General features: G+C 40.4%; 4 protein-coding genes across 7 annotated transcripts; 2 read left to right on the forward strand and 2 right to left on the reverse strand.

The window, feature by feature from the left end:
- Positions 1-640: 640 nt before the first annotated feature.
- On the reverse strand, positions 641-11,398 carry LOC135608014 (uncharacterized). Of its 4 annotated transcripts, none has more exons than XM_065100415.1 (11): positions 11,187-11,398; positions 9,835-9,995; positions 8,714-9,746; positions 6,035-6,786; positions 5,869-5,934; positions 5,613-5,796; positions 5,439-5,534; positions 5,279-5,345; positions 2,273-2,423; positions 1,415-2,147; positions 641-825 (listed from the first exon to the last, which is right to left on the reverse strand). In XM_065100415.1, the coding sequence occupies exons 1-10, from the start codon at positions 11,256-11,258 to the stop codon at positions 1,457-1,459; spliced, it is 3,273 nt and encodes a 1,090-aa protein (XP_064956487.1). In that variant the 5' UTR covers positions 11,259-11,398; the 3' UTR covers positions 641-825; positions 1,415-1,456. The 4 variants fall into 4 exon arrangements, with proteins under 4 accessions (XP_064956487.1, XP_064956494.1, XP_064956501.1 ...); XM_065100422.1 differs by lacking the exon at positions 641-825 and adding an exon at positions 10,745-11,016 and having other exon boundaries at positions 1,016-2,147; positions 11,187-11,328; XM_065100429.1 differs by lacking the exon at positions 641-825 and adding an exon at positions 10,738-11,016 and having other exon boundaries at positions 1,016-2,147; positions 11,187-11,328.
- Positions 11,399-12,995: 1,597 nt separating this feature from the next.
- On the forward strand, positions 12,996-13,319 carry LOC135612059 (MAPK kinase substrate protein At1g80180-like). Its single transcript, XM_065107805.1, has one exon. It carries the CDS (start codon positions 12,996-12,998, stop codon positions 13,317-13,319), a length of 324 nt encoding a protein of 107 aa, XP_064963877.1.
- Positions 13,320-15,770: 2,451 nt separating this feature from the next.
- LOC135608035 (glyoxylase I 4-like) lies at positions 15,771-17,252 on the reverse strand. Its single transcript, XM_065100451.1, has 3 exons — positions 16,976-17,252; positions 16,782-16,887; positions 15,771-16,384 (listed from the first exon to the last, which is right to left on the reverse strand). Exons 1-3 carry the CDS (start codon positions 17,128-17,130, stop codon positions 16,088-16,090), a joined length of 558 nt encoding a protein of 185 aa, XP_064956523.1. The 5' UTR covers positions 17,131-17,252; the 3' UTR covers positions 15,771-16,087.
- Positions 17,253-21,236: 3,984 nt separating this feature from the next.
- LOC135608043 (F-box/kelch-repeat protein At1g55270-like) lies at positions 21,237-23,569 on the forward strand. Its single transcript, XM_065100461.1, has 2 exons — positions 21,237-21,725; positions 21,968-23,569. The coding sequence occupies exons 1-2, from the start codon at positions 21,666-21,668 to the stop codon at positions 23,219-23,221; spliced, it is 1,314 nt and encodes a 437-aa protein (XP_064956533.1). The 5' UTR covers positions 21,237-21,665; the 3' UTR covers positions 23,222-23,569.
- The last annotated feature ends 6 nt before the right edge of the window (positions 23,570-23,575 follow it).

Here is a 23,575-nt window from a genome sequence, read left to right on the forward strand (position 1 = left end):
AAAGGGTTCCATGTTTGTGCCCTGCGTCATGAACAGATTTCTCGTATGATTCTCTAGGAGTCAAGAATTATACTTGTTTGCGGAGGATTCTGGCAATAAAGATAAAAGAGGAGACAGACGATAAGTTATTGCAAATGGTTGCTTGAGAACCACCTGGTACAAAAATTATTCGGAAGGCTCTTATTCTAGTCAAGGAAATATTGTGGGCGCCATTGTTATGGCTAAAGATTATACAGCAAACTATCACAATCTTTTGGGTTGTTGTAGTAACTCAAAGGCTGTCATTGATAAAGATCTACCACCCTCTGTTGAGCTGCATTTGTCGCACTTACAATGACATTTTCTCAGTTGATAAGAACTGAACTGAATTTATAAACAAATAGACAGATCAACAACGCTGGGGGCATGCAAATTCAGCACACAACTTTTTCCTTCTTTTGTTAACCAACTTAAAATTTTAGTTCCCGATGAATTAATCCATTTGTAGTTTAGCCTTAGTCTATCATTCATTGTCATTTTATCATAAGAACCCTGGGGTTGTCTTCCAGTATGATAATAACCATAAACTTGATTTAGCTAAGCCCCTCAGAACTGTTCAATAAAGAAATTCCACAAAAAAAATTCGCTACGGATTTATTAAATCAATTTGTCCGGGGATGCCAGATGTAACATCAAGAAAAATATCAACTAAAACAAGCATTTACCTTGTGGAATAGATTATATGGCTGTCATCAAATACCTCAAGAAACTGGATTTTCAGAATCCCGCTCTGCTGCAACATCAAACTCAAAATAGAGTGTTTTCAAAGATCAGCTGGTTTTGTACCTATTTCACATAACATACTAGCAGCATGTAAGATAATAAAGAGAGTAATAATCCCTCAACTAATCAAAACAGAAACGCATACCAGTAAATGAAAATTTAATAAACTCATCCATGTATTTTATATCAAAATTATTCTCAAGTCCAGATCAGAAAATTTACTAAAAAGAGACTGGTGACTATTTAAAATATGTATGGCAATTTTTTTCTCGAGTCCAGATCATTTTAAATACAAAGAACTCAACCTATATATGTATGGCAATTTTTTCATCACTGGTGACTAAGAGAAAGGATAAGTAAACATCCTAACATCAAAAATTACCCCAGGGGGGTTGTGTGGTCAAAGAAACGACAGTATAGTTGATTGCATGGTGTACATGCCAATTATTGTGTACTTCCTGAACATCTATTGTCTAATGAAGCCGCATGTGAAAAACTTCAGATATAACAATATGAGAGAGCAGGCAGCAGAACAAGTACCATGAATAGCCAAATTGAAAATACACATTGGCAAAGACACCTTTGACTTAAAGACTCTAAGGTGCGTTACTATCATATCCACAACTGAGAGGTGTAGATCAATGATAATTACCATTAAAGCACCTAAGTGTTATTTATCTCACTGAGTTGAATTTCATGTACCACTTCCTCGACTGTTCTTACTGTATGGAGTAAGAGGAGGAAATGAAGGCACAGACTGCAATATGAATTTGCGACCACTCCTGAGACCGGATGAAGAGCTCGACCTAGTCTCCTGAAAGAGCCTTTTAGGTGGAGAAACTCGTTTCTGTTTGGGTGAACTTGCCGTAACAGCCTTAATTGGTGAGCAGGGATCCTCCAAAACCTCGGGAGCATCATCCCCTACACTTTTATTTGGTCCATTGTCAGAGTCTGGCTCCAATAGTATCTTGCTTTTACCAAACTGAGGAAGAGGAGTGACTGGTGAACTACGCCAGCGAAGAGGAGTGCCTACTAAGGAACTTCCCTGAAATAATCTTGTCTGTAAAATCTTTGGTTCTTTGGTCTTAAATGAAACAGAGGCACCATCATTACTTGGTGGGGGATTTGGTAAGGGACTAAAATTGCATATGTCTGGAAAACCATCCCAACCAGGAGAAAATGTGTCCACTTTGATATCAAAATCTATTTCCTGATCATCTGGGACCAGCAACATATTATCTTCTCTTGCCATTTCAAATGTACTTTTGCTGATCATATTCATGGGAGAACCTGGTGATCCTTCATAACATTGTATAGCAGAAGCACTTGTTTCTGGTGAAGCATAATAGGTAATAGGAAGCAATGACTTAGGCACATCGACTCCACTGCCACAGATGATGACAAAGAGGGCAAACGAGAAAATAAAGCAGCTGGTCAGGAACACGCAAGAAGCAAATCAACAATCAAAAGATATCATTATTAATCACAAAGGCAAAATGATGAAAATTACTTTGAGCTTTGTATTGATGGTGTCAGCGGGGATAGGTGTGAGTTCACTTCCCTTGTAACCAATTTCTCCTTTGAGTTTTCAGCAGATGGATCTCTCACTAACTTTTGTTCCTTAGATTTCATATGTTCGATTTCGATGATGTCAGCACATCCTGCACAAGGAGGCATACTTGTTGGTAGTCAGGAAAATAAGATATTAAATGAAAATATCAACATAATATCTGGAGAAATTTATATGTTATCATGCCATGTACTATTCATAACAGCTTATGACTGTTACAGCAGATAGCTTTCTAGCAAATTTATATGTTTTAACATTCTCCAACTTATACATATTCTCAACAAACCAATGCCCAAAACTTGCCAAATTATCAGGATTAAAGATATTGCCTAAACTTCCCACAAACACAAACTAGCTCATTTAATAGCATGCACAAATGGATGTGATTTTTTCAATCAATTTTGAAGGGCAACAAAGAAGAATTTTCATCCAGCTAACAGTGTCACTGCCAATCTAGCATGATATTAGACTAGGATAAAGCCTATTTCCAAAAAAATGATGAATATAATGTAATAAAAATTAATAATTTAATACAACATATCAGTTAAAAGTTTATTTGAAAACAAAGATAAGAAGTTTCTTCTCTTGTTTTTGTCAAAAATAAATAAGAACAGCATTTAAGGTGGTTTTATGTTGGCAACGAAACATAAAACATGAAGGACAAATAATTATCTGATGGCTCTTATTTTGACTAGTGATTTTGTGATCATAAAAGAGGGCAGGCCTCGATGTCCCAGTAATGTTAACCATTTACGGTTAAAGTGACTAGGTACACTTAATAATAGGTGGTTCTTCATATGACTGTAAGGTTGTTTCATTATGATTTAAATGACTAGGGTTTGATTCACTTGCAAGGCTAATGTTTTGATCAGTGACACTTCCCAGACTCCAAATTAGTTGGAGCCTTATGCAAGGCCATCCTTTACATTTTAACCTTTATAAAGTTCAATGGTGAATGAAAAATCCATGTAGCCGACCGTAAGAAATGGTATATATATGTTTTCATTATATTAGCAAAAGTTTTCCTTGGATGAGCATCACACTATACAAAATAAGTACAGAATCAAAGAAAGAATAAAACCCAAGCAATTGGATAATAAATATCCAAATCATTTTTTTGGTTTAGAGATTGGTTACTTTTTTCAAACTTGCAGTTTATCTGCTTATCTAATCAGACAATGGTTCTTCAGACGTACACAAACAGAAAATAAACCAAACCTGCAAATGAATTTATAGTTTGCTGCAATTATTTTTATGAACAATGTAGCTGCAATGAAAGCACCTAATTTTAGACAAAGTATACAAATATTGTAGTCTCATTATCGATAAAATTCTCTCTGGTATATGGTATTACCGTAGAAAGCAACAGTAAACTAAGTTCCCACCAATAAACACATTTAATCAGAGTACACCATCCACAAGTATATGTTTTCTGATCTTTGAAATTTTTCTAACATGGAACACCAACTTTATAGAATTCATATCCTAAGCAGAACAAAAAACTTTATTCAAGGCAACAAATCCATGATCCAATTAGAAAATGGTTAACAGTTCAATATAAGCATAGGAACTTTTTATTCCATTAACCTTAATTTATATAACACATTTATAGTTAAAGAAACACAAATTTTCTATGGCCAGATACAATGGAAAGTGATACAAAAATGTAAAATGTACCAACTATTTAAGATTGGCTACATGGATCTATACAACAGAAAGTTTATTACTCTCTTTCTAAGGGAGAGGCATTATCACATACAATCAAGGATTGTAGTTCAACCAGTCATTTTTATTTTGACTGCAAACTAGCACAATACTTGCTAACAACATGGCATCATAAATCACTGTGCAAGAAAAAGAGACAATATCCAATCAAAACAAATTGTTAGCTTGGTCATTGTTTCTAGCCTTGTCTTCCTTGTCTCCATTCCTCTCCAAGACCAACAATAAATATACAATGAGGCACAGCAAGTAATGAGGCTTTCCACAATGCAATGAACAAAATGTACAGTCATAAACTATCTCAGATTCTCAAAAACCATTTATAAGAAAGAGCTGGATCAGAACTAGGTCAATTCTCGTCTGGTTGTCAATTCAAGCATCCTCAACCTCCTCTCTCCCCAGCCTAAGCACCCCCAGCAAAACCTCCAAAAAGAAAAAAGGGAGAACTTAAAACCAGGTAAAGAAAGCTGGCCCATGACCACTCCTAGTGGATCTCAAAAATACACCAGCTTGAAAAGTTTCATGCAGTGTGTTTAAAACTTTCCAAGACTTGCATTAGATGCATACAATTTGCTGTACATAATTGCTATGGCATAAACGGTTATATGAGGTGTATATATATGGAACAAAGGTTTGTAAGGACACTGTAAATGTCAAAATCCTGTCCATGTTAAATAATTAAAAAACAAATGCGTGAGATAGCTTCTGACTATTTTGACTATTAATGGACAAGAACCTAGAGATCAGATAAAAATGCTCAGGAGCAAATATACAATTGGATATGATGAAAAGGTCCAATCCAGCCTTCACAAAAGGAACTTTTAATGAACAGCAGTGAAACTCCTAATGCTGCATGGATAAGTATGTCATGTTAAAAGGACAAAATAGATAACATGTGCCCAACAAAGATAAGAAACTAAAATTGGTGCTACTCAAAACCATAATTACATGGGAAATCATTCAGTCAAAGGAAACATAAAATTTAAGCACCATGCCAATTGAGAATGAAATGCTAAAGAACAGTTACAAGGATGAAACATAGACATTCAAATTTGAGGAACACAGCTTATAATGACAAGTTTAGCTCCATAGACATGTTGAAGTAAGATGAATAAACTGGTCTATTTTTTCATTTAGTTATGGAAATGTAGGTTTGTTCAATGACCACAATTTTTTGTAGTCCAAAGTAATTACAGCACAGCAAATTTCATTTCATACTCTTACCATCTTTCCTGCCAAAAGTATTTTTACAACCTTCACATCGGCATCCAAAAGAACATCCAACACCAGCCTTGGCAAAAAAAAGATGGCAAAAAAAAACCATTAAATCAAGATAGAGTTAAGAAGCAAAAAGTGTAGCAAAATCATATTACTGTTAAGCAACCTGATAACATTCACAGTATTTCTTGAGGCAAAGTGACTTTTTGCAATTGCACCCTCTTTTGTGTCTGGCAGAGGATGGGGTTGTCCCTGTACTCTCCTGCAGAATGTAAAACTCAATCAGTACCCAGGAAAGAATTTATTAATGAGACGAACTAATATGTTATAAAATTCTTACTTCACTGTCTTTTGGAGGATTACTGACATAAAGAACAACCTTAGGAGCAAATGCAAGTGGATTTCGAGACTCTATCTGCTGCCTGGCTTCATGGATAGTATCCTCATTTTCTGGTCTGTTAACGCACTGTTGGCATCCACAAACTTCAGAACAAAATGTTCCAGCAGCAAAGCAGTCACAGTAGCTGTAAGGATAGAAAGGAGAAACATGAATGTGTTACCATGAAGAATAGCCTTAACATTAAATCATCACTTACAGTTTCAAACATTTCGACCTCTTGCAACTGCATCGTTTCTGACCCTCATTGTCAGATGCCTTCTTCCTGACAAATTCAGATTCCAAATGACAAAAAAGTCAGGGAAAAAAGAATAAAAGACAGAAAATAGAAATCTGAACTGATGTGCACCAAGATGCAAACTTACCTCTTCTTTCTAGGACTAGATTGACTTGACAGATTTAATTTACTGTCATCTACTGAAAGTGGCCTTTTCAAACTACATGGTGTCACATACTGATCGGTAAGCCTGGGCTGCATGGAGCACTCAATAGGTTTTGTACTCAGTGGGGTTTGATGACTAATAGAAGATATTGTAAGTTCCATCATATCATTTTGGAGATGTTTGTCTCCAGTATCATCACAGGTATTATCAGGCATGGGTTTCTCAGAATTTGCAGTTAATGTAAATGAAATTTTTCCTGTTAATCCTGGTGAAACCAACTCACTGTTTGAACCTTGTGATATCTGCTCACTGTTCCCAAGAAATGACTCCTCCTCCATGCATGAATCTTTTCCTAGTGCTTGCACCATCATACTACAGTTATTATGTCCAACACTTCCAACGGTGTTCAAGTGCAAGCCAATGCCTGATGGCCTGGGATCTGTAACAGAGGAATCTCCTTTCTTTTGGCCAGACACATCGACCCTGTCAACAGATTTGCACAAATGACCTTGAGAGATTAGTTGAGACCCTTGCTTCATCCCAGAGGCCTCAATTGGTTTCACATGAGAAGGATCTGAAGCATTCATGTGCAAGGAAATTTCTAGTGGTTCTTCACTGGTGATATCACAGATGAAATTCTTAATGAGTTTTTTGCATTCACTATCTGTCTTATGATTCTCAATAGCCTCAAATTGAAGACGTTTTCGCATCCCACGCTGAAGCTGAGCAGTATCCTACATTAACTACTATAATCATCATACTGAATAATACCTATAAAACGTGGCGACAGGAAAAGAGCCAACTGAACTTTACAGATATTATTATAGAAGTTTGGAGACTAAATATTTCAATGGAAATCATGAAAGAAAACTTCCCAGGAATTGATTCTCTAAATGAAGAAGCCAGTCACTATAAACTTTAAACAGATAAAAAAACAACATGAGTGACATGCAAGGAATTAATAAAACAGCCTGTTGATTAAACCAGGTGCACACACAAAGACAAAGAAAATAAAAGAATAAGAAAAGAGAAACAAACAGTAAGAATGAAGCAAGTAAAGGACAATAGGACAACCAATTCCTTATAATGTTTATTGCCACAATCTTGCTGACTATAAGCAATCAGAAGTTAAATTCTTCAAAAATATAGCCAGAGTAGATGATTATGAACCAAGACACCAAGTCAAAATCTACCTAGTCAGAAACCCATTATCCTCATCAGTGCACAACATGAATGTTCCCTTGTGGACTAATGAGGCACGCCAACTTTCAGCATACATTGGCTCATGCCTCATAGACGGCACTCAAAATCACTCTGAGACCATTAATCACAACTCAATGTACTTACTATAACTAAGAAAGAATAGACCTTGTAAAATAACCAAAATGCTTAACCCTAAGTTAGTATAAGTAGGCATAAAAAAATAGAACTATTATATATGTATATAGATAACACATGTAAATGTATACATCCTTTCATTATTTCATGTAAGTATATAGATTATACATGTAAACATTTAAGTATATAGATTACACATGTAGACACACATAATTTGGATGAAATAGAGAATATCTTACAATCCACATTCGTAAGTTTTATTTACTAGTTGACAACATTTTCAGGAAAATTTTATTAAAGGAACATAAAAACAACCACCTTCAAAAACCTTGAATAGAATTAAAAAGTAAAAAATATAGAAGAAAAAACAGGCCTTAGTTGACTGAATTATAGTGAACTGCAAGTGTTCCTACATATATCAAGTTTTCTATGTATATAAAAGGAAAGGAAAATCTAACAAGGAATACGAAAGGGATTATGTTACACTAGATTTGCTACAAAAGTTTACTTGTTCGTAGTTCATGCTAATCTAAACCAAGATTCTAAATACCAGTCCAATATCAATTTCAACAACCTATCAAACTGATATGGCACTTACATACTCATTGGCATACAAACAAATACCCGCTCAGGATAACTTGGAAAAAAATTTAAAAAGTAGGTGGTATGCCAAGCAAAGGAGTCACAAATAATATCTAATATAAGTACATATGAGTACTTATATTCTGTATATGATGCACACATATGAGTTGCATTTTAACATATTCAGGTCAGGCATCAATTGCTAATGCAAGTTTCCTAGGCACATCAATTGCAAGTTCACTGATGCTTAGCTATGGGTTGGGTTAGATCAGGCTGAGATGGTGGGTAAGGCAACATAAGTCTACTACAAATGTGACTTGCCACTGGATCAATATTTCTTGACCCAGACTTGACCTGAACAGTAACTGATGAATCAAGATCATATCAACTTGGGTTAAAAGTCAAAATGGCTGAAGTCAAATCAGTTTAGAAGGACTATATATGCTCTGTAACATTTTCTAATGAAGGTTTACTTGGATCAGGTTGAGCAGTATCATCAAGGAAGTGTATTCTCAATCTGAACCGAAACCTGAAACAGTTACTGACGAATCAAGATATCTTGACCTGAACCTGACTCGTGAACCTGTTTCCTAACAGCTTTGGTCAAGATTCCCATCCCTACATTTGCCCAAGCAAAAAGGCATTGATGTGAATGAATCTCAGTAAGCAAAGTCATTTTACAACTTTATTACCCTGATCCTGACCTGAAGTTAGGTAAGGAATGCCAAAGTTAATTAGTACCTCATCATATGGAGTCTGGTTATCAGCTGACAGAATGAACTCTCCTGATACATCAGGATCATGGCTAACTACCTGAACGTCCTGAAGTAATTCTGGTAGAGATTGAGGGGAAGAGTGCAATACACCCTGTTCTCCAGCAGCACAAATTTGCAATATGCCTTGTGAGTTGCAACAAAAATCTGATGTGTTGTTTGGCTTCTCATCAGATACATCTTTACCCTTATCATCCAACTTCAAAGAAACATCATCTGTTTTATTTTGATTTACTTGTGGTGCCATCAACAAGTCAGTATCCATACAGTTATCAGTGGTGATTGGTACTAGTGGCTCATCAAGTGCTATCTTATGAGATTCTTTGCCTTCATCAGCCATTTTTGGCTTGTCATCTTGCAGAGAAAGATTCACAAGAAATGATGCTTCATCTCTCTTTAGATCCTTCCCAGCATTTGATGATGAGTTTAACCATTCAGTAGCTTCAGAAGCAAAACTGTTCTTCATAGGGGATACATGAATCTCAGAATTCATTTCTTCAGTACTGATACAGACACTACATAAACGTTGAGGAAGAACCACAGCTTGTTGTGATTGCAGATCAGGTGAATCAGAATGCTCACTTGGATCAGCTATAAATCGATCTACAAAAGCTGAAGCCAAAGGAGAAACAGACTGCAAGTGATCAGAACGATTCTTATTAGTTTCTATAATATTCTCGTTGGTGCTAGTACAGCTTCCATGTACATTTTGAGGCAACTCTGCAGATTGCTTCGAGCATTCTGGTGAAACGGAATCATCATCACAAATTTCCAACGTATCAGCCAGAAAAGCATCAACACAAGTTGAAGAGCCACCACAAGTTTCATGTTCAGGAGAAGGATTGCCTTCACCTTCAGATTCATGACCGCTAGGAGTCAACTTTACTGTTGATACTGAACCATGAGATTTACACCTAAGCATGTCCCCTGAGAGTGTTGTGGCATCAGCAGACTGCCGAAGAGAAAACTTAGCTACAGCATCCAAGGCTAGAGATTGGGAACTGGAGAAAAACAACATGAATCATAAATAAAATCAACCCATCAGAAATTATCTTTTTATGGTATCTAAGTATGCCAAAGCAGCAGTACCTTTTTAAAATGTCTGATTTCCTGGGCTGAACAAAATGTGGCGATTTAAAGACAGGTTCAGGGGACGGGAAATTAAGATCTCCATATGTTGGTAAACCATGACTGGCATTAGCTTGATGAATAGGCGACAAATTGCTAACATAGCTAGAAAAAGGAGAATCCTACAAAGGAAGACAGACCACAATCCCAATGTCAAATGCTGCAGAACGGGAGAGAAAAGAGACTGCATAAACTACAGAATACACCAACAACAATTGAGAACATATTTTCAGGTAGGCCATGAAGATGAGATGAATCCACATTGCCATCGATGACTAAAACTATGATTGAGACAATTTCAACTGCATTATTTCCATGAACAGGAAGTCAAAATTTATGCAAGTAGAAGCATCCTAACAAATTCTTGTTGTAATGCACTGAACTCAGAAGAGCTACTTTGACAAAAAAAAACAGTGAATACAGACACTGAAATGATCAAGAGAGAAGCAAGATAAGAAGATAAGTGGCAGATAGAAAGGTGGAATCTTATGGAAATCCACTATCACTGTCCAGTGCATGCCGTTTGACAGAATACCAAGACCGAAAAACAAGCCAAGATCTACGATGCTAAGCCCTAAGAAAGCACAGAGTCAAAAAGAAAGCAAATGAGAGCTTTCTTAAAGCGACACATATTGGTTTTTACAAAGTAGGGGAAACGGTCAATGATGTGAAATGATCAAACGAACAAAATTCTCTCCAACAAAATCATCATGGCAATTCCAAATATTCTAAATCGTCCAACTCCAAGAATCATTTGATATAAGAAATATGTATCTGTTACAACAGCAAAGCGTCAACAGCAAATTCTTACTACATGCCTGAAAGAAAATGTTTTGCTTCAAAAATTGTAAGCAGATAGATTACCGACAACCTGAAGTGGTCATGCCCAAGTTCCTTTTACATGTTGAGAATCCAAGTAAAACATTTTAGCGCTCAACAAATCTACGTGGGAGGTTTGAGCAGGTCTGGCGAAAAAAGGTCCCTACAAAACCCTACCGCCCACCTCAAAAACAAACGAAATGCCCAACCCTTCTTGAAGCGAGTTCACAAAGGGGCCTAATCCAGTGTATTACTGGGGTTACTGAGCACAGACAGTCAACGGCCAACACTCCCGTCCAACAAACGAAGGATGGGTAGATAAATCTGGAAAGAAATACTCAAAAGGAGAAATACATCAGCGGTTACAGTCAGATGATTCCATGAACACTAAGAACCAGATCGAGCCAAGTACAAACAAAAAGGAAGAAGGAATCGATGCAACGGGGCACGAGGAAGATGGAGATGGAGATGGATAGGAAGGAAAGAGGGAGAACCTTGATCGGTGGAGAGGAGGCGGTGGCGGAGGCGGTGGAGGCGGAATTCTTGCTGGCATCGGGGGAATCCATGGCGGCCCCAAACCCTAATTGATCCCAACCTCGGGCTAAAATGATCGAACCTCGTGAGGGTATGAGCGCGCGAGTTTCTTTTCTTTTCTTTTTCCTTTTTTCCTTCTCTTTTGTTTAGGTTATTAAATTCGATTTTTGGTTCGCTGCGCTGCGGTCGTGTGAGTGGGGAAATGGTGGGAGGAGGGGGGATTAAATGAGCGAGGGCGGGAACGTTGAAATTACCGAAAAGGACACGGTGGCTGTCGAATTGACGGATCAACACGTGGTCGTCCATGGGATGAGGGTTTCGTCACCCTCTCGCACGAGACAGCCTACATGTGTTTTTGTTTTTTGTTTTTTGTTTTTTGTTTTTTGTTTTTGTGTGTAAATTTTTTGGCCATATTGCATATATGGCCAAAAAAATCTTAAATTTTAAATCTTGATCCACCTATGAAGTCCTAACTTCCATGTCCTTAGTTCAAGTATTCAATAAAAACTATTTAATGATCATGTTTTGTTAGTGTAAACAACCTTAAGCCGTGGCCTCGGGGCCGACGCGGCTTGGTCCGGGTCCGGATGATGGGTGATCTTTTTGAGACGTTTCTTGGGACTGCTGAGACGGTCGATTACGGTGGCCTGGTCGAGGCGGGGTCGTCGTCTTCTCAGGACATGGGGCTCCTCGCCTAGGCGTTCTTGTGAGAGACCTCGGCCTTTCGTACCTGCGCAAAGGTCGGGGCGGGGAGCTCAACCCGACCCCTCCGACGATCCAGTTAGTCTCGGAAGGAGTGAATTTTTTCCCCCCCATTTGCTCCTCGGAGCGTAAGGGTTTTTATAGTAAGAATTACCGTTGCGTGATGTGCCTGCCCGTAGGGAGCGGGATCGTACTTCTGGTAGCGTCTGACATTACCGTTACGTGGTGTGGGGGATCGAGCCTGAGCAGGGTGTTAATGTGTCTCGGCAAGCGTTCCTGTCCGCGTTGACCGGGTGGCTCACCAGGTTGACAGGGGCGAAATGCGTCACCTGATGCAGCTGATGTCATGTGAGTCGTATCGCTATTATTACCGTCATCATGTTTAGTCTCATATCAATTAAAACGGATGTTTTGAATAAATAATAATTGACTTTTGTGATAAGAGATTGAAGAAAGTAATTTTTGAACATTCAACTTAAATTTATATTATTATTAATTTGTTATTCTTTGACCGGTACAAAAGGTCAAACCACATAGATTGTTTGATGATTTGTTGCATTTCCAACTTGTATACTGCATTTACTATGATTCCCATCTTAACTTGACATTTCCAAGCATTCGTTGGTGTGAAGGAATCGATAAACTAGTCGACTACTGAAACTTCAATTTCATGTACGAATATTCTGAATCGATTGGCCTTTTTCTTCCTACAAGAATGCTGTCGATGAGTCAGTCGACCTCCTGCAACAAGGTGTTTGTTTCAATGTCCAATGGCGAAGAACAGTAGCAGCGAGGAAGGTTTATGCGAACACTTGATTCGTCACTCGAATCCTACTCGACCAGTTGGAAAGGGTGGTCCTTCTTTTACGTCTCTACGTGGTCTAAACGTTTGACCGTTCTATCTTGGCATGCTGATGTTGCTTGCGGCTTGGCGTCTCCCATGGCGGTCAGCACAAGGAACCTCGCACCGACACGTCAAGAGATGGAAGAAGATTACTTCCCCTTCGTCATTTACTCCCTCCTATTATTTATTGGCAGAAGGGTGTAGAACACCTCGGCCTAGAGCTATGGCTGGGCTGCAAAGGTCGGTGACGACGTTCCGGAGATCAGGATCGTCGGGGGTGGTGTGGGACGAGAGGTTCTTCTCGGGGGACCTGAGTCGGATGAGGAAGGAGGAAGCCGCCGCGGAGTTCAGCGAGCTGAGGCACTCGAAAAGCATGGCATCATCGATCAGAAGGACGACGGCGCGCAGCGGCAGCACCGGTGGCCGGCACGCCTTCCGCGCAAGCTTCGTCTCGCCGGGCATCGACCCGCCATCGCCTCGCTTCATTTGCTGCGGGTTCCTCGGGACGAGCAGGTCGGCCCAGCGGCCGAAGCCGAGAAGGCGCTGAGCCCGGAGGCCGCACGATGGATCTTCCTCCCCTCCTGCATGCTTTCATGCAGCGTGTCGAATCTGCAACTTAGTTAAGATCGATGTCTCTCGTTTTGTTTTGGTCGATGCAGCTTGTTGGTACACAGTTTCGATTAATGGAGTGCCGAGGCCGATGATTCCTGAAACCGAGTGTTGGAGATCATCTGAAGCCATAGAAAACAATTGTCTGGTGCTTGTTTTGGACTTCTTTCTGTACATGTATATACATTATAAATTTTCTTCTGTTATATAAATATCTCCTATGCATGTCTAAGATTTAGGAATGAACAAAACATGTTCAGAATTCTCTTTGTGCACAAACAAAATGTGGAGGCTAACTTCATCTCCAAAAAGAAATAGAAAGGCTACCAACAAAACCTTTAACCTTTTCTATCCCCATCACTGCAGGGAATAACTTTGTTCCATCAATCTTGCCTACTCCAAGAGATCTGCAGAATAATATTACTTTTATCAGGAACAAAAGCTTGACAAGAAGACTAATCTTTCTAACTGGTAATGAATTCAACAGATCAGTAGCAGTAAACAGTGTTGCAAGGAAGTTTCCCATTGTCTTAGTATGTGGTATTTTCAGTGGCTATTAACTTTGTTTGACCATTAATTTGGACTACATTAGAAGATACAAGGAAGCTGCTGCATGCACTGTCAACCACATATTATATGCAGGTATATTTATTGATTGCATCGACGCCATCGTAGTCATTGAATAGTTTGGATGTTATAAGGTTATTTAGTTTCACATCGATTGAGGAGTATGAGAATTAAGGGTTTATAAGTCCGTTGGATCTTTTTTAGAGCTCACAAGCTCTGGTAAAATCGTGTGGGTACGCCTATAATCCAAAACAGATAATTTCTTACAAGTCTACAGGTTGCACTAATAGCTGATCGACCAAATGATCCCTCTCTTATCAGAACGGATAAACATAATAAAATTTTGAAAGTTCTAAATCTTCAAAAAAAAAAAAAATCATCTTCCATTTGACAATGAATATAAACACATGAGTTATTGGAAAAAACTAACGAGTAGTTTTGATTGCATATAATTTTCTTGTTCAATGAATGAAAAGTTTTCTTGAGCTTCCGTCTTTTTTTTTGGTTTATTTTAGACAGAAAAAGTTGCAAATCCCACCTTGTTGTCATTTATGAAAATTGAAAAAAGGAAAACGTGACAGAAAAGTCACAAAAAAATTGCATTATTATAAATGATAAAGACCCAAAATTCAAGAATTATCAGAAAGAACCTAAATATACAAGTCTCTAAATTATTTCTTCTTTTAAGAAGAGTGTGGGAATTTACCAGTAAAAAATAAAATAGTGAACTTTAAATTATGTGAAGTCTCTTCATGCTCTGTTTTTTAACATCTCTATTGGTTATCTATCATTGAGATTCATCTAAGTAGTTATGCTCTGAGAGAAGAATTATTCCTGAAACTAAATACTGGCATTCCATCCTTTAATGTGGTTGGCAAAGAATATTGTGGACATGATATGTATTAAGAATAATTCGTGTTTCATGGATGCTTCTTGTGCATCTTTACAGGGAATTCCAGAGGACTGTGCTTGATATTGTTATGCTTCTTACATTTGGTTCCGTCGCTTATAGTTTAGCGATTCACATATCGTCTTTCCATTTAACTAAACTCTCGTTGTTAGATTGCATAACCACAGATTGATTTATCACTTCAACATTCTGCAGTAATCATTGTGTATTGGGGCTCTGTAATTAGTGTCAAACAGGCAACCATTCCATATTGATCGGTGCAACTCTTCTCCACGGAAAGTTGCAGTATTTTTTGTCGAACACGACATGTGATTGGATGTTTCCGCATTTATTCTTGGCATCATTGTTGTGTTGCTGAAGCTTTGGGCAGAAACTTTGGATCCATCTCCCCCCCTGTTCTTCTTTACCAATGACAAGCTCGCTGACAAGGACTTTGATGTAAGTTGATCGGAAACATGTGTTTCTGGCGATAATTGTCCTGAGATGACAGCAAGCAACAATGGCAGCATTATGAACTGGTAGAAACTGGCTCACGGATCTTGGTGAGTGCCATAAATTGATGGCTTAAGGAAGAACCGGGTGAGTGCCATCAGTATCAGGATGGCACAAGTATACGAACATCCACTGGGAAAGTTGGAGCAGTAATGCTCGTGCAGAGGTGGAAACAAACACTTGCAATCGACAGACGTGTCTCTTCTCGGCACAACATCGATTGAGACTGGGAAGTGTGACTGTAGGGTTTCGTTCTCGACAAGGAGTTCTTGGCAGAAGAATAAAGTGAAGTGAGCAACTTGACGTTCAGAACAATCTCTCTTCTCTTGCATGCACTATGAGATCTGACTCATAGTTCCTTAAATTATACGCAATAAACTTAAGAGATTTCTAGGTTTGGAAGATTCAGATGCCAACAAGTGATCAAAGTGGAGAGATATTTCATATACCACTGTTGTTGTAGGACAAGATCGAGAACTAACATAGAGACTGGTTTCATAGTTTGATAACACGATCGCTGGGGAAAGGACGAGAAGCGGGGAGAGTACAGATACTACAACATCATACTACATACGCGATTCTCAATGACAGAGGGAAGCGTTTGTATCAGACTTGCATATGCTGCATATTACTACTACATAGACAACAGCAAGGACATCGGAAGCCTAGCGATCGTTACACAACACTAAACTAAATCGATCGAACCGAAGGAGATGGAGGAGATCTGTCATCCATCTTCATGCACACGACTCCTCCTTGACGTGAATGGCTTGTGGGAGATACTGCGCCATCTGCTGCTGCTGCTGCTGCTGCTGTTGCTGGTGAATGGGGCTCACTCTTTTGCAGGCCATGATGAGCTCGCCGGAGAGGGAGATCACCGGGAGGTTCTCGCAGTTGCAGATCTCGATCATGAAGCCGTCGGGATCATGGAAAAACATCTGGTCCACGTAGATCCCGCCTTCCTCCACTCGACTCTGGATGTAAGGTATGCCCATCTCCCTCAGCTTCTTCTCCACCAAGGCCAAGCTCTCGCACTGCATCAACAAGTGTAGCTTCGGTCATTTCACGATTTTACAGTTCTCTCTGAGTTCTTGGTAATCAGGTACGAGCCATGGAGGATGAATCATGCGTTAGGTAATGTAAGACAAAAGAAGCGTCATCGTCATGAGCTGTGTGTGTCACGGCAGCCTGCACGCTGGAGTCATTTTCACAAACATGAAAAGTATGCTGCTTGTGATGCAATCTGAGCTCAAACTTCCTGAAATTGGCACTCGTTGTTGACTTGAGAAACTTTGATACAATGTTCAAAAGATTATTAGCTGGGTGTAGAATATGAGCTGAGGATTCTTTCTCTTGTGGTTAGGAAACAGAGCATGCCTGATCTCCTAAAACATGCAAGTAAAAGAAACACAGAGAAGTTTAATGGATTACCTGGAAGGAGATATGGTTGTCCTTGGGGTTAATTTCCCTCTTCGTAGGCATCATCTCAGGGTCTTCAGATTGCAGCAGGTGGATGCCAATTCCGTAGTTAAACAACCTAGACGTCACAAGAAGAAGATATGGTTGCTGCACATTCTTGTGGCTGTGTTCTTTCAGTGCTCATCAGATCAAGAAGAGTAACTTACCAAGCACCGTCAAAGTCGAAGGATACGGGCCTCCGGACGGGGAGGAAGCCGAGCACGTTGTGGTAGAAATCCAGCGACCGCTCCACCGATCTACAGACGATGGAGATGTGGTTCAAGGAAGCCAGCGGCAGCGCTCCACCGCTTCGCCCCAACATCTTCTGCAGTCTCCTCCTCCTCCTCCTCCTCCTTGCTTGCTTGCTTCCGAGAGGGGGGAAGAGTGAGGAGTGGGCAGAAGCTGCAGGGATGTGATATGGACGCGACGAGAGGGTGGGCTTCCTGGGTGAGCGCGGCGGTGTACATATATGCACGGATTCGGGTGGGGTCCACACCACCCTCCAATACAAGACAAAACAGGTGGCCCACCTGACGTGGAAGATTTACAAGATTCCGACACGTGGATCCGACCCGGTGCATTCGCCTACCATCTGACCTGGTGATATATATATATATATATATATATATATATATATATATATATATATATATATATATATATATATATTCTAAATCTTTAGGTTCTCATCAAAACTAATCTCATCATGGATATAATACAGGCGAGTGTCAAACTATATAAATATTTTATTGGTTTTTTATTTTTTTTAATTTCTGGTGTCTAGAATTTTTCTTTCAGTGTTGATGTCCTCTCTCCCCTAATAACCATATTTTCCTTATATTTCTTGGAACAACTTATTTGATCAGAAAGAAATATATAATTATAATGCATAAAAGTCGCTTTAAGTGTAAACAACTATTACATATATTGAAGATTATTTCTTAGTTATTCATGCAAAGTTTGTGTCCTAAATGTTGCCCACACATATGCAAACATTCTTAAAAGGCGAAAAATTTCAAGATTGGTGTGAATTTTTGTTGTAACTATTATGCTACTTCAGATTGTTAGTGACCAAATACAAAGTAATACTTTATTATCATATACTTCCTGGAAGCTAATCTGAACCTGAGATTGGATTCCAATACACACATTGTGCTATGTTGTTAACTAGTCTTCTGTGAACTCAATAGTGGAGGCATTAAGCAAGAAGAAGATGTGAGATTAGCTTATAGTAGTTGTACACACATCACTTGTGATTTGTAGCCAAGAAGTCCTTCCTGGTTGGCATACCTCATTTCTAATAATGCAGCTACAAGAAGAGTGACAGAAAAGACCTGACAGTCTCTTTGGCCTCTTGTGTGCTGGAACTGCAAAGTTTCAGAACCAAGCTGGATGATCAAATTGTTGGAAGGACTTGCAGCATCAAACAACTTGAGATTTGGATGCCAAGGAGGCCCTCCCTGCAGATGGCATCTCCCATGTGTAAACCATTGATCAGCAGCTATAAAAGTGAAAGCAGAGTCCTCCTCATCTCTGTCATCCTGTGTGCGCTTGAACTGCTTAGTCCTCAGTATGCACTCCCAGTACCAAAAACAAGGAGTTGAATGAGCTGGATAGCATCAACCAGAGGACAGCAGAAGGTTTAATTTGGAGTGTCATCAGAAGCTTGGATCTTCTGCACTTGATACCTCAATGATCTGTAGTTTTCGAGTTGTCAACTTGGATCACTATGACATGTGAAAGAATCTATCATTGCAGTTTCATTAGGTTTATCACAAAATGGTGCAAGTGGATTGGCTTGAGACATTGTCAACAAGTGTAGATGGTCTGGAAACCTCCATAACTTGACCTATAATAGCTAATGAATCTTTGAGCAGTTGAATTCTACTTGAGGGGAGGTTGACCATTTAAATGTGTATTCTTTTAGGTCATGATGCATCATGGCCATTGTGGAAGTCTAAAGCTTAGTTCACATTTGTTCTTTTAAGAGGAAAAGTCTTGAGTGAGAATAGTAGTGCAATGCCACATCAAGCAAAAGAGAAGAGATAGCCTTGTCATGAAATCTATAAATCCAATCGATATCAATAAAAGAGGTAGCCTACTTCACCTTCTCATAGCTTATCATGCGAGGATATGAACTGACAACTGTAGAAACATGTCTTGCCAACAAGAATGATTATGTGACATCTACAGTGAACTTTCATGTCATGAGCAGAAGCACTCAAATGCAACCCCTCAACCTTAGGAAGTTGCAATAAGTGAAGACACTGACACAGACTCCTAAACCACTCCTTTCACTTCTACATCTTGGAAAAGTTGTGGATCAGAGAGAGAAGCTTCTGGTAAGGCACATAGAGAAAGAAGACAAGCTTATAAAAGAAGAAAAGATCGGCTTCCACAGATGCTTCAACATCAACTTAGTTGGAACAGGTTTCGAAAGCTATTGTCAACTGGCTGAGAGATGGAGATGGAGTTGTTTATTCATTCTTTTTCTTACAAATGAAGTCATTGCTTCGATTGCATGTATGTAGGACACTAACCACTGACTAAGAAATTTCTGCAAAACAAAGCATTCTGTCGATTCAAATAGAAAAAGAACTGTTTGATGATGCCAATGTAGAGTACAAAATGGAAAAAAATGCTGCTTGTTCTAATTGTAGACTCTACCTAATTCTCTGTTTTATTTAGAACAAGATAGTTGTAATGTTTTCAAATTACAATGATTTTAGGGAGTATAAGATGCATGTTTTTTTTTTTATATATATAATGGAATAGAACTTCTTTTCTAAATCTGTGCATTAGAAATAATTTTTTTTAAATAAAGACTGTTTCTACTTGTGGAGATGAAATAGTCTTTTTTTGAATTATTATTGATGAAACTTGGGATTTAAGGTCATGGATGATGACTTGCAATGTCATTGACAGTGATCTTTCCATAAAACAATACTCTTCTGCATGTGAATTCTAAACAATTGCTTAGCAATCTACATGCTGATTCTTTCAAATCTATGTCTGACTTGAGCCATTAAAATTATTTACAATGAAAAAAAATATAAAGAATGATTAGGGACTTGGCTAATCTAATAGGTATAAAGAATTATCTGGTTTTGTTGTCTTCTCTGCTCAAAGATTTACTTTGAGTTAGCAGCAGCAACACAGTTGAATGAAACCCAGAGTTATTTTCTTGTAATTTGTGGGAACCCCACACCTGCAATTCTTAGATCATCCATCCAGTGTTATCTCCTGGTTGAGGAAAGCATTTTCCTGAATGCTTCCAAGCTAATTAACATCATCATGTCTTTCCCCTACTTCGTTCATGGCATCATCTTTTGAAACTTGCACTCTATGGGAGACTAATTGAAACTTGCAACTGTGTTTACATCTGTGAGAGATTCCTGTATCTTGATGAATGGATATATAGGCTTCTGAGTCTGCAGGAAGCCTTGTTCAGACCAACACTGGGACAGCAACACTCTCTTGAAGGTCCACCTTGCACGAATATGGCCACAGGATCCCTCTGCATGACAGCAAAGTGAAAGGTACATTCTCTTGTTTGATTGCCTTCATTCTTCCTGGTGACCAATGCCACAATGAGTGACATGTTGGAACAGTTCAAAGCAGAGGAAGAAGAGGAAGAAGAAGAAGAAGAAAAAGAAGAAAAAGAAATCTCCTTCATGTATCTGACTGGTTCCCCACTCACACTGTCCCAATCCTCCACCTGCTTCTCTCTAATATCTTGTTATCCAATTGTTCTCCATTCTCACTATGAGACAACCACGTAAACCTGTCATTGGCCAACTAATTCCAGCAATTCAGCTACCCACAATAATGGCTTGCTAGTTTCGACTTGATGTTGGTGGTGGTGTCAGGTTAAGGGGAACCCTTCAGATTATAACCTAAGAAAGAAAGCTGATCTACCAAATGAATGCTTCATGGCAACGTCCCCTGAGGTGGGACACCGACACAGTTTGGAGAGAGCAAAAGACCGCCACTTTTCCTCCTGTCTGCAACTCTCGATCCAAAGGAAGAAGTCAGGCGACCGAGGGGAAGCAGGAGTGCCCACCCCATCACGACTCATCAGTGGAGTCCTCGGAAGAACTCATGTCTCCTTCTCAAGTCGCCTCCCTTTTGCATCCAGCAACAGCAGCGACAATGAATAGGAACAATATATTTGCATGGATAGCATCCTTTTATGAGATCAATTTATGGTGACCGATGAGATAGGTCGAGTCTGCCTGAAGTATATCTCGGAAGGCAAATAGGCAGCAGCATTTAATGGTGATCGGACGTTGCTACAAACTGTATCATGTAGAGATTTTGGATTCTAGATCGAATTTTTCTGATCATAGAACAGTAGTTCGAATATTATTATGGATTTGTTGATGAGGAAGGATGATGGAGCAATCATATCTGAGATAGCGTACGTGAGGAGAGATTGGAATGCGTTGGAGATGAACGGTGACATAGGAATTCACGTACGGACGATGATGAGGAAGCGGTAGTTCGTATTTGCGTTTTACCCACGGCGGCAGGAATTGAAGCAGGAGAAGACTCGGAGAACGCGTGGTCGCTTGCGGGGCCACCGCAGATGGAGATGGGCCATGACGACTTCAATGCCCGGTTTGAAGCAGCAGCAGCAGCAGACCCTCCTCTTCTCTCCTCTCGCCTCCCTTTTGTTATATGCCACCTTCCATGACACTGTCAACGCATCAACGCAGACTCAGAGAGAGGAAGAAAGAGAACACACAACCATACAGAGAGAGAGAGAGAGAGAGAGAGAGCGAGCGAGCGTAAGATATGAGATTTGAGGTGTGAAACGCTTTGGAGATCCTTCGGCTTACTCACCTCTGCGAGAAGATGGATTCTGAGGGCGAAGTTTGGCGAAGGGATGTAGCGAGAAGGAACCACCCTCCTTTGGTCAACTTCTCCCTCTTAATCTTCGTTTCTGTTCTTCTATTGCTTTCTCTTTGGGTTCTCAGAAAGTTTTTGCTTATCACGTTCTTTTGGCTGCAATTTTTTGTTGGTGGCTCCTGAAATGTTGATCTGATCACCTGTTCCTCTTCCATGTTAAACTCCTTTCCAATCTATGATTCTATTTGATGCAATTTGGAAATCTGAGGCAGAATTCCTGCTCTGTTTCTTCGTTTTCTTGTACACAGGTTGATAGCAGAGCATGCCTCTGTAGAGTCGATGCTGGCTTGAAGACGGTAACTGGAGCTAAGAAGTACGTCCCGAGCACAAAGCTGTGTGTTCAACCCAGAATTCGAACGTCGATCCATCCCGTTCGACCCAACCCAGCGTTCGATAGGAACCGCATCCAGTCTCCTCTGCTACCTGGCCTCCCCGACGACCTCGCCATTGCCTGCCTGATCCGTGTCCCCCGACCTGAGCACCGGAAGCTAAGGCTCGTCTGCAAGCGGTGGCAACGCCTCTTGGCTGGGAACTACTTCTACTCCCTCCGCAAGAGCCTCGGCGTCGCCGAAGAGTGGATCTACATCATCAGAAGGGACCGCGAGGGTCGGATTTCGTGGGACGCCTTCGATCCCAGATTCCAGCTGTGGCACCCTCTCCCTCCCGTCCCCAAGGAGTACTCCAAAGCCATTGGGTTCGGCAGCGCCGTCCTCCACGGCTGCCATCTCTACCTCTTCGGCGGCAAGGACCCGTGCAAGGGGTCCATGCGGCGGGTCATCTACTACAACGCCCGGACGAACAAGTGGCACCGAGCTCCCGACATGCTGCGGCGGCGGCACTTCTTTGGCGCTTGCGTCATCAACAACTGCTTGTACGTGGCCGGAGGGGAGAGCGAAGGCGTCCACCGCTTCCTGCGGTCGGCGGAGTTCTACGACCCCAGCAAGAACAGGTGGTCGTTCGTATCGGAGATGAGCGCCGCCATGGTCCCCTTCATCGGCGTCGTCTACGAGGGGAAGTGGTTCTTGAAAGGCCTCGGGCCGCAGCAGCAACTCCTCACCGACGTCTACTTCCCGGAAACCGACACCTGGTGCCCTGCGTCGTCCGGTGGCATGGTGGCCGGATGGAGGAACCCATCTGTTTGCTTGAACGGCCGGCTCTTTGCTTTGGATTGCAGGGACGGTTGCATGCTGAGGGTGTACGATGCAGGCGCGGGTTCATGGAGCAGGCACATCGACAGCAAGCTGCACCTCGGGAGTTCCCGAGCTCTGGAAGCAGCCGCTCTCGTTCCTCTCAACGGGAAGCTCTGCATCGTCAGGAACAACATGAGCATCACTCTGGTGGACGTCGAGGCCAGAGATGGCGCAGGGAGCGGGGATCAGAGATGGGAGACCATCGCCGGGAAGGGGCAGCTGAAGACTTTTGTGACGAACCTTCTGTCGAACATAGCAGGCCGTAGAAGCAACAGAAGCTACATCGTCCACTGTCAAGTTCTGCAGGCTTAGAACACAAAGATTACAGAGACTTGCGAGACACACACGAGGCAAGGAGTCGTCTACCTCTCTGTTTTCTTCTTCTTTTTGTCTCCGTAATAGCCGACGGACGACAAGGTTTCTGGCACAGCGAAAAATGTTATGCATCATACGAACAGGTTCTTCCAGGCACTGTCATGCTTTGTCACGAAAAATCTATTCTTTTCCTAGTGATTTAAATTGATTTTAGCATGAAATAGAGTCTTCTATAATCGAGTTAAATATCTAATTTAATTATCTGTGATCTTTGGTCATTTGAAAAAAATACTACATGTTATGCAAGGAAAAGTTTGATTTATAATGAAATCAAATGTTCTTATACTTTTC

Source organism: Musa acuminata, chromosome BXJ1-2 (genome assembly GCF_036884655.1).
Source record: "Musa acuminata AAA Group cultivar baxijiao chromosome BXJ1-2, Cavendish_Baxijiao_AAA, whole genome shotgun sequence".
Taxonomy (NCBI): Eukaryota; Viridiplantae; Streptophyta; class Magnoliopsida; order Zingiberales; family Musaceae; genus Musa; species Musa acuminata.

Bases quoted from the DNA above. Each gene is read 5' to 3' on its own strand.
- LOC135612059 (XM_065107805.1), top strand. From the start codon at position 12,996: ATGGCTGGGCTGCAAAGGTCGGTGACGACGTTCCGGAGATCAGGATCG.
- LOC135608035 (XM_065100451.1), bottom strand. From the start codon at position 17,130: ATGTTGGGGCGAAGCGGTGGAGCGCTGCCGCTGGCTTCCTTGAACCAC. The intron at 16,888-16,975 runs GTAAGTTACTCT...TGTGACGTCTAG, and splicing joins TTCGACTTTGACGGTGCTTG to GTTGTTTAACTACGGAATTG. The intron at 16,385-16,781 runs GTAATCCATTAA...TTGTTGATGCAG, and splicing joins ACAACCATATCTCCTTCCAG to TGCGAGAGCTTGGCCTTGGT.
- LOC135608043 (XM_065100461.1), top strand. From the start codon at position 21,666: ATGGATTCTGAGGGCGAAGTTTGGCGAAGGGATGTAGCGAGAAGGAAC. The intron at 21,726-21,967 runs GTCAACTTCTCC...TCTTGTACACAG, and splicing joins GAAGGAACCACCCTCCTTTG to GTTGATAGCAGAGCATGCCT.
- LOC135608014 (XM_065100415.1), bottom strand. From the start codon at position 11,258: ATGGATTCCCCCGATGCCAGCAAGAATTCCGCCTCCACCGCCTCCGCC. The intron at 9,747-9,834 runs GTACTGCTGCTT...GTTTTTCTCCAG, and splicing joins AAATCAGACATTTTAAAAAG to TTCCCAATCTCTAGCCTTGG. The intron at 5,797-5,868 runs GTAAGTGATGAT...CTATCCTTACAG, and splicing joins AGGTCGAAATGTTTGAAACT to CTACTGTGACTGCTTTGCTG.